General features: G+C 49.2%; 2 protein-coding genes across 2 annotated transcripts in view; one reads left to right on the top strand and one right to left on the bottom strand.

The window, feature by feature from the left end:
• LOC144579899 (uncharacterized) overlaps positions 1–6,653 on the top strand; it is a 25,205-nt gene extending 18,552 nt beyond the window's left edge. The window contains exon 4 of the mRNA XM_078354014.1: positions 6,522–6,653. The gene's annotated coding sequence lies outside the window, so the exon portion shown is untranslated. The remainder of the gene's footprint in view (positions 1–6,521) is intronic.
• Positions 1–11,424, bottom strand: part of KCTD7 (potassium channel tetramerization domain containing 7) — a 13,428-nt gene extending 2,004 nt beyond the window's left edge. The window contains exons 1-3 of the mRNA XM_002743902.7: positions 11,086–11,424; positions 6,609–6,778; positions 50–228 (exon numbers count right to left, since the gene is read on the bottom strand). Of these exons, the coding sequence (XP_002743948.2) occupies positions 50–228; positions 6,609–6,778; positions 11,086–11,229 (493 nt within the window). The 5' untranslated portion in view covers positions 11,230–11,424. The remainder of the gene's footprint in view (positions 1–49; positions 229–6,608; positions 6,779–11,085) is intronic.

Here is an 11,424-nt window from a genome sequence, read left to right as displayed (position 1 = left end):
TTGTACACCTCCTTCCTCATACCCACCGTCCTGGGCAGCTGATCCTCACCTTTGTAATAGGGCATGAGTCCCAGAAACGCCTGGCGCACTTTCTCGCCCTTCAGAGGCTGCATGTTCTCCAGCTGCTCCAGGAGGGGCCCAACAGCATAGTACTGGGCTTCTTTGTACACAGCCCGAACACGCTCCCTGGGTGGCAGGTCCCCTGAGCGCAGAAAATTCAGCACATCTCTGAGCAGGAAGGAAAGAGCGTCGGTGAAAAGGAGCTCATGCTCCTGGGCAGTGCCACACTGTGGTTGGACAGAATCTAAAACCAGACTGCCAACGGTGTTACACTGGGTAAGTGAACTTAACCTCTCCATGCCTCAGTTTTCCTGTCTGTAAAACTGGAGAAAACAATAAAACCTCATAATGTATTAGGGAATTAAATGCTTAGAAAATCCCTGGCACAGAGTAAGGCCTCAATAAGTGTTATTAGTTGCTGTTATCAGGAGGCAACTATAATTACTATTATTAGGTATAATATTAGGTATTATTATGTACATGTAAGTATAATGGAAAGATATGACATCTAGCCCCATATAATATATATATACACACACACACATATATACACACACACATACATATATACACACATATACATATATATAGTTTTAAAACTGAGGTGAAATAAATATTCATTAAATGTACAAATATTAACTGTACAGTTCAGTTTATGTATGAATACACCCATCCAACCAACACCTAGATCAAGATAAAACATTTCCGCTGGGCGTGGTGGCTGGTGACTGTAATCCCAGCATTTCGGGAGGCCAAGGTGGGCAGATCATGAGGTCAGGAGTTCAAGACCAGCGTGACCAATATGGTGAAACCCCGTCTCTATTAGAAATACAAAAAAGGCCAGGCACAGTGGCTCACGCCTGTAATCCCAACATTTTGGGAGGCCGAGGCAGGTAGATCACTCTAGGCCAGGAGTTTGAGACCAGCCTGCCAACATGGTGAAACCCTGTCTCAAATATAAAAAAAATTACCCAGGTGTGGTGGCCCAGCTACTTGGGTGGCTGAGGAAGGGGAATTGCTTGAGCCTGGGAGGCAGAGGTTTCAGTGAGCCAAGATTCCGCCACTGCACTCCAGTCTGGTGAGAAAGCAAGACTCTGTCTCAAAAAAAAAAAAAAAAAAAAAAAATTGGCGGGGTGGTGAACATTTGTAATCCCAAATACTCAGGAGGCTGAGGCAGGAGAATCACTTGAACCCAGGAGGCAGAGGTTGCAGCGAGCCAAGGTTACACCACGGCACTCCAGCCTGGGCGACGAGAGTGAGACTGTCTCAAAAAAATAAATTCCATTCCTTAAAGTTCCTTGTGCCACTTCCATTAATCCCTATAGAAGCAACTACTCTAAGTTCTCCTTCCATCAGTAAAGATTCGTTTCCCTTTTCTTGAAATTCATATAATTACATAGTATGTTCTTTTGTACCTGGCTTCTTTCCTTCAACATAATGTTTTTGAAATGTATCCACTATATTGTGTGTACCAGTAGTTTGCTATTATTTATTATTATTATTTATGTAAGTATACTCTTGCATACTATAATTTATTTACCCTGTTGTCTTGTTGATGAACATTTGAGTTGTTTCCAGTTTTTGGCTACTATGAGTAAAGCTGGGATGAACATTCCTAGATAAGACCTTTAGGCTGGGCGCGGTGGTTCACGCCTGTGATCCTAGCACTTTGGGAGGCCGAGGTGGGTAGATCACCTGAGGCCAGGAGTTTGAGACCAGCCTGGCCAGAACAGTGTAACTCCATTTCTACTAATTATACAAAAATTAGCCGGGTGCGGTGGCTCACGCCTGTAATCCCAGCACTTTGGGAGGCAAACGTGGTGGATCACCTGAGGTTGGCAGTTCGAGACCAGCCTGACCAACATGGAGAAACCCTGTCTCTATTAAAAATACAAAATTAGCCAGGCATGGTGGTGCATGCCTGTCATCCCAGCTACTTGGGAGGCTGAGGCAGGAGAATTGCTTGAACCCAGGAGGCGAAGGTTTCAGGGAGCCGAGATTGTGCATTACACTTCAGCCTGGGCAAAACTCTCTTGAAATAAATAAATAAAAAGAGCAAAACTCTGTCTCAAAAAAAAAAAAAATTAGCTGGATGTAGTGGCAGACACCTGTAATCCCAGTTACTCAGCAGGCTGAGGCAGGGGAACTGCTTGAACCTGAAAAGCAGAGGTTACAGTGAGCTGAGATCATGCCACTGCACTCCAGCCTGGGTGACAAGAGTAAGAGTCCATCTCAAAAAAAAAAAAAAAAAAAAAAGACCTTTAGTGGACACGGCACAAATTTGTTTTGAGTAAGTATTGGGAGTGGAATTGTTCAGTCATAGTGTAAGCATGTGGCTAACAACGTGGCAGCAGCATATCACATTTCCACTAGCAATGCAGAAGAGTTCTAGGTGTTCCCCATCCTTGCCAGTAGTATTATTCTGTAGCTATGCAGAGCAGGTAAAATGCCTACCCCTAATGTCTGAACAAACTGGTTCCAAGGCTGAATAAAATCATTTTTATTTTCTTAAATTTCAGTCCTTCTAATTCATTTTTCAGATTCTTTTTATTTTCTTTTTTAAGAGATAGGGTCTTGTTCTGTCACCCAACGATCATAGCTCACTGCAGCCTCTGACTCCTAGGCTCAAGCAATCCTCTTGGTTCAACCTCCCGAATAGCAGGGACCATAAGTGCAAGCCACCAGCTTTTTAGATTCTTTAGTGCTAAGAATAATCAGATACTTCACTGGTATGTGTGGAAGAGAGTGATAAACCTCAAGATTATGCTGCTACCTCAATAAGAGCTTAGTCTGCGACCTAATACAACACCAGCTAACACTCACTAAGTATTACTTGGTGCCAGCCACTATTCATGGGTTATCCTATGTAATCCTCTCAATGACATTGGGGGTGTGTGCTATCTTATCTCTATGTCATAAATGAGGCTCAAGTAGTGCTCAGAGAGGTTCATGAACACTTTTGCTCAAGTAGCCATAATTGCCAGAGGCTCAGATCCAGTCGTGGCTGACTCTACACCCACATCCACACTGGTCCAGCTTCAGCAGAGGCATTTAAACCAGAGTGTGGCAAGCCAATGACAAGACAGGTGGAGGCCCAAGCAGGCTTCATGTTGGGTTCTGGGGGTACATAAGCTTCACAGCAAGAAATGCACCCTGCGAAATGCCCTGAACCCCCTATTTTATCTGGGTCATTCAACAGCTTCGTCTGCGCTGATGAATCACAGGTCACAGGAGCTCATCAGCCAAAGTATGAATGTCGCCATCTCCTGCTTTCTGCCATGCCCTTGCCTGGCGCTGTCACTCTCTAGCTGTGGCCGCCCGGGCATGGGCAATTCCACCTCAAGTGAAACTTGGATCCCCCTCCCCAAAATCCCTTCCAGACCTTCAGCAAACCTTGGTGAGCTCTGCAAAACAAAACCCTGGGGCAAGACCCGGCTAAGAGCGCTGTGGGAGCCACCAGCTGGAGCCAGCACTTTCCTCCCCAAGCAGCCTGCAAACAAACATCTTTTTATAGTTCTAAACGCAGAGCGATGTGACACTTTGTTTTCTCAGCACTGAGGCAGCTGATAGCCCACTGGGGAAACCTAGATGCTTCCAAGCAAGTTATCTGACCAGGGCCTCCTTTCTGAGAATAAAAATGACCTTTCCCACAACGTGGGCAGTCCTACTTGGAGGCCAGCACAGAGATGTGATTGGAGAGTTTCTGCCTCCTTGGGCGTTTGGTTCAAGGTCTCTAGTTATCTCCAATGTCAGACTGAAGGAGCTGAGAGTTCCTGCCACACACTCTGAAAAGGACATGGCTAGGGGGTCACACCAAGGCTCTTTACGTAATCCCCACTGACAAGCCTATGCAGCAGCTATAATTATTTCTCATTTCACAAACACGCAACCTGAGGCATAAAGTCTTTACATTGTTTGGGTGTAAGGTTGTCAGAAGTCCTTGGAAAAGGTTTTTCTTTTTTAAGAGACAGAGTCTTAGCCGGTGCAGCCTGTAATCCCAGCAATTTGGGAATCTGAGGCAGGAGGATCACTTGAGTCTAGGAGTTTGAGAACATCCTGGGAAACACAGTGAGACCTCATCTCTACAAAACATCAAAAATTAGCCAGGCATGATGGTGCGCACCTCTAGTCCCAGCTGCTTGGGAAGCTGAGGCAGGAGAATTGCTTGCACCTGGGAGGTCAAGGCTGAGTGAGCCGTGCTCATGCCACTGTACTCAGCTTGGGCAACTGAGCAAGACACTGTCTCAAAAACAAACCACCACCACCACCACAACAACAAAAGTCTCACTCTGCTGCCCAGGCTGGAGCAGAGTGGTAGGATCACGGCTCACTGCAGCCTCCAACTCCTGGGCTCCAGCAATCCTCCCACCTCAGCCTCACAAGTAGCTGGAATACAGGCAAGTGCCACCACGCCTGGCTGCTATTTTGTTGTTGAGATTTGCACATTTTAGTGTTAAGTGACAGGAACAACAGGTTTTTGTTTTTTTAAAAGACTTTTCTTGGCAAAATTAGAGAACAACCCTGTGTCAGTCTTTCGGCTTTTTTGTTTTTGTTTGTTTTTTGGTTTTTTAAATTTTTTTATTGTAGAAAAATTTTCTTTTTCTTTTTTTTTTTGTACTGGCTATATAGCTATTTTGTTATTGTTTTAAACTACTGGGAACAACTGCTACACACCATCCTTCCTTCCCATAGCAATGCTGAGCCCAATAATCTGGATCTAAATGTACTCTCCAAGTTGTTTTCGTTTACACCCTCCACCTGAGATTATACTTATTCCCCTCCACACACGTGACAACTTCCTGGTCTCATATTGCCTAGGATAGTCAGGTGTGGTGGCACATGCCTGTCATCTCAGCTATTTGGGAGGCTGAGGTGAGAAGACTGCTTGAGTCAGGAGCTTAAGTATGCCATGACCTATGATGACACTGGTGAATAGCCACTACATTCCACACTGGGCAACAAAGCAAGACCCTATATCCAAAAACACAGCCCCCCCCCCAACCAAAGAATGAAAAACTAAAAAACATGGCTGGGCACGGTGGCTCATGCATGTAATTCCACAACTTTGGAAGACCTAGCAAGGCAGGAGGATCACCTGAGGTCAGGAGTTTGAGACCAGCCTGACCAACATGGAGAAACCCTGTCTCTACTAAAAATAGAAAAAACAATTAGCAGGGAGTGGTGATGTATGCCTGTAATCCCAGCTATTCAGGACGCTGAGGCAGGAGAATCGCTTGAACCCAGGGTGAGGTGGGGGTTGCAGTGAGCCAAGATTGTGCCATTGCACTCCAGCCTGGCCAACAAAAGTGAAACTCCATTAAAAAAAAAAAAATTAGGCCGGGCGCAATGGCTCACGCCTATAATCCCAGCACTTTGGGAGGCCGAGGAGGGCAGATCACGAGATCAAGAGATCAAGACCATCATGGTCAACAAGGTGAAACCCCGTCTCTACTAAAAATACAAAAATTAGCTGGGCATGGTGGCGCGTCCCTGTAGTCCCAGCTACTCGGGAGGCTGAGGCAGGAGAAGTGCTTGAACCCAGAAGGCGGAGGTTGCAGTGAGCCGAGATCGCGCCATTGCACTCCAGCCTGGGTAACTCCGTCTCAAAAAACAAACAAACAAACAAAAATTAAATAAATACTGGAATACCAGAGTTTGGGAGGCCAAGGTGGGAGGATTGCCTAAGACCAGTAGCTTGAGACCAGCCTGGGCAATATAGCAAGATCCCATCTCTATTTTTACATACATACACACACACACACACACACACACACACACTTATATTTATACTTGTGTGTGTTTATACATATGTGTATGTGTGTGTATAATTAGATAAATGATAACATTTTGTTCTGTTTTGTATTTTTTTTAATTTTTTTTTTTTTAACGATGGGGTTTCACCATGTTGGTCAGGCTGGTCTTGAACTCCCAGCCTCAGGTGATCCACCCACCTTGGCCTCCAAAGTGCTTGGATTACAGGCGTGAGCCACCACGCCCAGCCTGTTTTATATTTGGAGATGGAGTCTCGCTCTGTCGCCCAGGCTGGAGTGCAGTGGCGTGATTTCGGCTCACTGCAACCACTACCTCCTGGGTTCAAGCAATTCTCCTACCTCAGCCTCCTGAATAGTTGGGACTATAGGCACCTGCCACCACACCCAGCTAATTTTTGTATTTTTAGTAGAGACAGGGTTTCACCATGTCAGCCAGGATGGTCTTGCTCTCTTGACCTCGTGATCCACCTGTCTTGGCCTCCCAGTGTGCTGGGATTACAGGTGTGACCCACTGTGCTGGGACAAAAATAAAACATTTTAAATTGTCTAGGATTGAAGCAATTTCCTACAGCCAGTGTGTGTTATTCGGGATTTGTCTCTCTTTGTCTCCTTTGACTAAATAAATAAATAAATTTTATCTAATTCAGTACGCCCATTTATTAAATGCCATCAATATGTTATCTCTTCCAGGTACTATGGAAGATACCAAGGTCCCATACTCAACTGGGCTACACACTTGCTAGGACTACAAAGTTGACTGTAGAGGGAGAGACATACCCAAAGTGTGTGCCATCTCGGTCGATGAAATACCGGCCCTCGGAGTCCGTGGGGATGTAGTGCCGTCCACTGAACATGGCTGCCAACATGGTGTCTTCGTAGCGTCGCAGTGTGGACAGGCGTGTAGTGAAGTAAGCCCCTCCGATGTTAAGGGGGACAACCTCAGGAAACTGGAAAGAAATCACCAGGGCTCTCAGGCAGTGGGGAATGAGAGCTGGGTGGGGCTGCTCCATCTTCAGTCCCTCGGGTCTGATTGGTGCCACACCATTCACTCAGTCACTCAAGCCCCAGAGTCCATCTGATCACTTTCTTCTCTCTCCTCCCTCGGCCCCACCCTCATCACCTGCTGAGTCCTACCCATTCCAACCCTCAGAGCTCTTAAATCAGGTCTCTCCACCTCAACCCCATTATCACTGCCCTAGAGCTCAAGCTTTCAGTGTCCTTTCACTTCCAGAATTTACCAGCTTTGTGCTCTTGCTCACATCATCTTCTTTGCCCAAAATGCTCTTACCACACTCCTTCTTCTGTCTATATGTCAAACTAAATGGCCCCATATAGTGGTATAGGTTGTTCACTGCAAAAAAGCACCTAGATGGGAGTAAACTGCTATGTGCCCTTTTTCTAATTCACACCAAGGCATCGTACAAGTTAGCGGCATCTACTCATTCTAGAATTTTCTATGCAAGTTCCCCTCTCTGTGAGCATTTCTGCTCTACTGTTCCTCACCTGCCCGCAAGATAGAGTAAATGACACTGTGCCTTTACCATGTGCCACACTCTCCTCTAAAATAGCTCCTAGCACAATACATTGCCAATTATTTTCCTCTGTCAATTCACTCCACTAGACCCAAGCTTCCCAGAGACAAGGAAAGCATGTTGGTCACCAATCATTGGGCTATCCACAGCAAAGCTCAGTAGTTGTGTGTTGAATGCTTCCAGGCATCTACTCCTCTCCTAATCTGTAGAGACTGGTCTCCAGTCCAGCTTAAGTTCTAGAGGCAAGAGCTGAGTGAGGAACATGAAAATGATGGTACAGGCCTGGTGCAGTGGCTCATACCTGTAATCCCAGCACTTTGGGAGGCTGAGGTAGGTGGATCACAAGGTCAGTTCAAGCCCAGCGTGACCAACATGGTGAAACCCCATCTCTACTAAAAATACAAAAATTAGCTGGCATGCTGGCAGGTGCCTGTAATCCCAGCTACTCAAGAGGCTGAGGCAGGAGAATTGCTTGAACCTGGGAGGCAGAGGTTGCAGTGAGCCAAGATCCTGCCACTGCACTCCAGCCTGGGCGACAGAGAGAGACTCCCATCTCAAAAAAAAAAAAAAAAAAGAAAAAAAAAAGAAAAGAACATGATGGTGTAAATATGCCCTAAGAAGCTCAAGGTTTCCATTAAAATGCAAAGCTTTTTTTTTTTCTGATGTTTTTCACTGCTTGTGGTTTCTACCAAACTGCATTTGAAAGAAATGAGGTCAGTTTAAGTTCTCTCTAATCTTCCCACAAACTTCCTCCAGATCAATTCAAATTTCATCCCCATGCATCATTTTTTTTTTCCTTTTTTGAGACGGAGTCTCACTGCATTGCCCAGGCTGGAGGGCAGTGGCATGATCTCGGTTCACTGCAACCTCTGCCTCCCGGGTTCAAGTGATTCTGCTGCCCCAGCCTCCTGAATAGCTGGGACTACAGGCGCGCACAACCACACCGGCTAAATCTATTTTTAGTAGAGAGGGGGTTTCACCATGTTGGCCGGGCTGGTCTCAAACTCCTAACCTCAAGTGATCTGACCGCCATGGCCTCCCAAAGTGCTGGGATTACAGCCATGCATCCTTTTCAAAATTACATCTCTCTTGCTCCAGTGAAGGTCTACTTATCTACACAGTCCCTTTCCCAGCTTTAAATCATTTGTGAAATAAAATAAGATACAAATACCTTAAATCATGCTGACTCAGGACCTTGTGCAGTGCCTGGCTCATGTAAAGACCCAAAATTTACTGAATGAATGAATGAACGAACAGACAGGTATTTACACTTCTGTGTGTATATGTACTGTTATTCTTCTGCACGCATAGGACATAAAAATGGCCTTGTGCTTACTCTGTAGGTGTCTAAATCATTTTATGTGTCTATAAAGGGCTCAAATATCATTTTGGAGTAGTAATACTTAACATTTCTGGAGCTTTTAAAATCTTTTCCAAAATACCTGATCCCAATCCAGGTGTTTGCTCCGTATTAGAGATGAGAGGATTGAAGCAGAGAGGACAAAAGCCATGGAAAACAGTTTCAGAGCTCACATGGAGCAATGGAATCAGTGGGGGAGCTGGCAGTGGGGCCCTGCTCTGCAGTCTACGGTCCTGTGCTCTTTCCCTCACACCACATCATTTCCCCAATGACAGTGCACAAAAAATAGCACCACTGTGACTGGTGACTTTGTTTTCAATTGCAGAGATCACTTGTAGACTTTTGCTCATTTTCACATGACAGTGTGTGTTCGGGCTTGCAATCCTAGCAGACACTGCCTGCTTCCCAAGAGCATCACCGAGCCCAGCCCGAGAGGGCTTCTATCCATTGTCCCGGGACTCCACATACCACATGCTCCTGGATCTGGCACTACCTTAGTCCCTGCCTCCTAGGAGCCATCTTCAGTGTCCAGTAATGCTTCACCTTTCCTCCCTCATGTTTATTTTTTATTTGTAGAGATGGAGTCTCACTGTGTTGCCCGGGCTGGTCCCAGACTCCTGGCCTCAAGCGATCCTCCCATCTTAGCCTCCCAAAGTGCTGGGATAACAAGTGTAAGCCACCACACCCAGCATTTTCTCCCTTATCTTGCTTTTACTGTTTGTTTGTTTGGAGGCACGGTCTTACTGTGTCACCCAGGCTGGAGTGCAGTGGCATAATCATGGCTCACTGCAGCCTCCACCTCCAGCGCTCAAGCGATCCTCCCAACTCACCTTCCTGAGCACCTGGGACTACAGGCACACCCCAGCATGCCTGGCTAATCTTTACTTTTATTTCTGTAGAGGCAGGGTCTCGCTGTTGCCCTGGCTGGGCTCAAGCAGTCCTCCCAACTCACCTTCCTGAGCACCTGGGACTACAGGCGCACCCCAGCATGCCTGGCTAATCTTTACTTCTATTTCTGTAGAGGCAGGGTCTCGCTGTTGCCCTGGCTGGGCTCAAGCAGTCCTCCCATCTCACCTTCCTGAGCACCTGGGACTACAGGCGCACCCCTGCATGCCTGGCTAATGTTTACTTCTATTTCTGTAGAGGCAGGGTCTCGCTGTTGCCCTGGCTGGGCTCAAGCAGTCCTCCCATCTCAGCATCCCGAAGTGCTGACATTACAAACGTGAGCCACCATCTGTCTCTTGAGTGTCATTTCAGGTGCTGACATTATAGTATCACACATTAAGACCAGTGGAAGCCCTGGTGCGTCAGAGCACAGCAGCCCGTCAGTGGAAGCCATGGGATGCCAGCTGACCGTGGTCACATCTACGAACTGGCCTGCCCCTTGTCTGCAGACAGCTCCTTGCCCTGTTCTGTAGGCAGCGGAAGAGTAGGTGTGGGCATCCACTAAGGCATCCTGCTGGCTTCTCTAGAAGACATCTTTTTCTTTTCTTTTTTGTATTCATCCAACCCTAAATGGCTTTTTTTTTTTTCCCAGTCGTAGTAGGAACGGGGACCTCCCTACGTTGCCCAGGCTGGCCTCCAACGCTCTGAAGCGATCCTCCCTCCCAAAGTGCTAAGATTACAGGCGCGAGCTACCGTGCCCGCTCTGGGGTCTCCAGCGTAGCTCTCCCACGACCCACCTTCCCTCTTGTCTTCGGTAAAGGTGGGACGTGCGGATGAGATTAAATCACCTTTACAGGGACAGTGAGTACTGGGAGGAGGGGTGGGGGGCGCGGGTGCAACTGACAGGTGTGCAGGTGGGCGGGGCTGGCAGGTGGGCGAGGAGGGGCGCAGGAGGGTGGGGGTTGCAGGTGGGCGGGGAGGGGCGCAGGTGGGCGGGGTTGCAGGTGGGCGGGGAGGGGCGCAGGAGGGTGGGGGTTGCAGGTGGGCGGGGAGGGGCGCAGGTGGGCGGGGTTGCAGGTGGGTGGGGGTTGCAGGTGGGCGGGGAGGGGCGCAGGTGGGCGGGGTTGCAGGTGGGTGGGGGTTGCAGGTGGGCGGGGAGGGGCGCAGGAGGGTGGGGGTTGCAGGTGGGCGGGGGAGGGGCGCAGGTGGGCGGGGTTGCAGGTGGGCGGGGAGGGGCGCGGGAGGGTGGGGGTTACAGGTGGGCGGGGAGGGGCGTAGGTGGTCGGGGGTTGCAGGTGGGTGGGGGTTGCAGGTGGGCGGGGAGGGGTGCAGGTGGGCGGGGGTTGCAGGTGGGCAGGGAAAGGGCGCAGGCCCGCGGGTCCCGCCCCCCAGCCCGGCGCCGCCCGTCCGCCAAGGTCAGCTCAGCCTGGCGCCTGCTTCTCCCCCGTGTCCCCCAGCCCGCGATCGCCCCGGGTACCTCCTGGGGCAGCAGGGGCAGCGCATGCCCCGCCTGCGTGGCCGTAGGCGTGGCCGGCTCCAGAAAGTCGTCTTCGGCGTCGGAGCTGGACATGGCACCGTCCTGACGACGGCTGTCTGGCTCCCGCCCCGTGACTACCACCATCCCTCTGGCTCTGGGCAGTGGGCGCGGCTTCGGGCGGGAGGGCGGCGGCTGTAGCCCCGGGCACTCCCTACCGCTGAGCAGCGCCTGGCATGACGCGGCCGGCTGCGGGCGGGCCTGAGGGGGCCGAGAGGCAGCGCGCAGGCGGGAGGCGGTGGCTCCCCCACAGCCGACCGGCTCGCGCCAGGCCGCTGGCCT

This window comes from Callithrix jacchus, chromosome 2 (genome assembly GCF_049354715.1).
Source record: "Callithrix jacchus isolate 240 chromosome 2, calJac240_pri, whole genome shotgun sequence".
Classification (NCBI taxonomy): Eukaryota; Metazoa; Chordata; class Mammalia; order Primates; family Cebidae; genus Callithrix; species Callithrix jacchus.
This window is presented reverse-complemented; position numbering and strand designations above follow the sequence as displayed.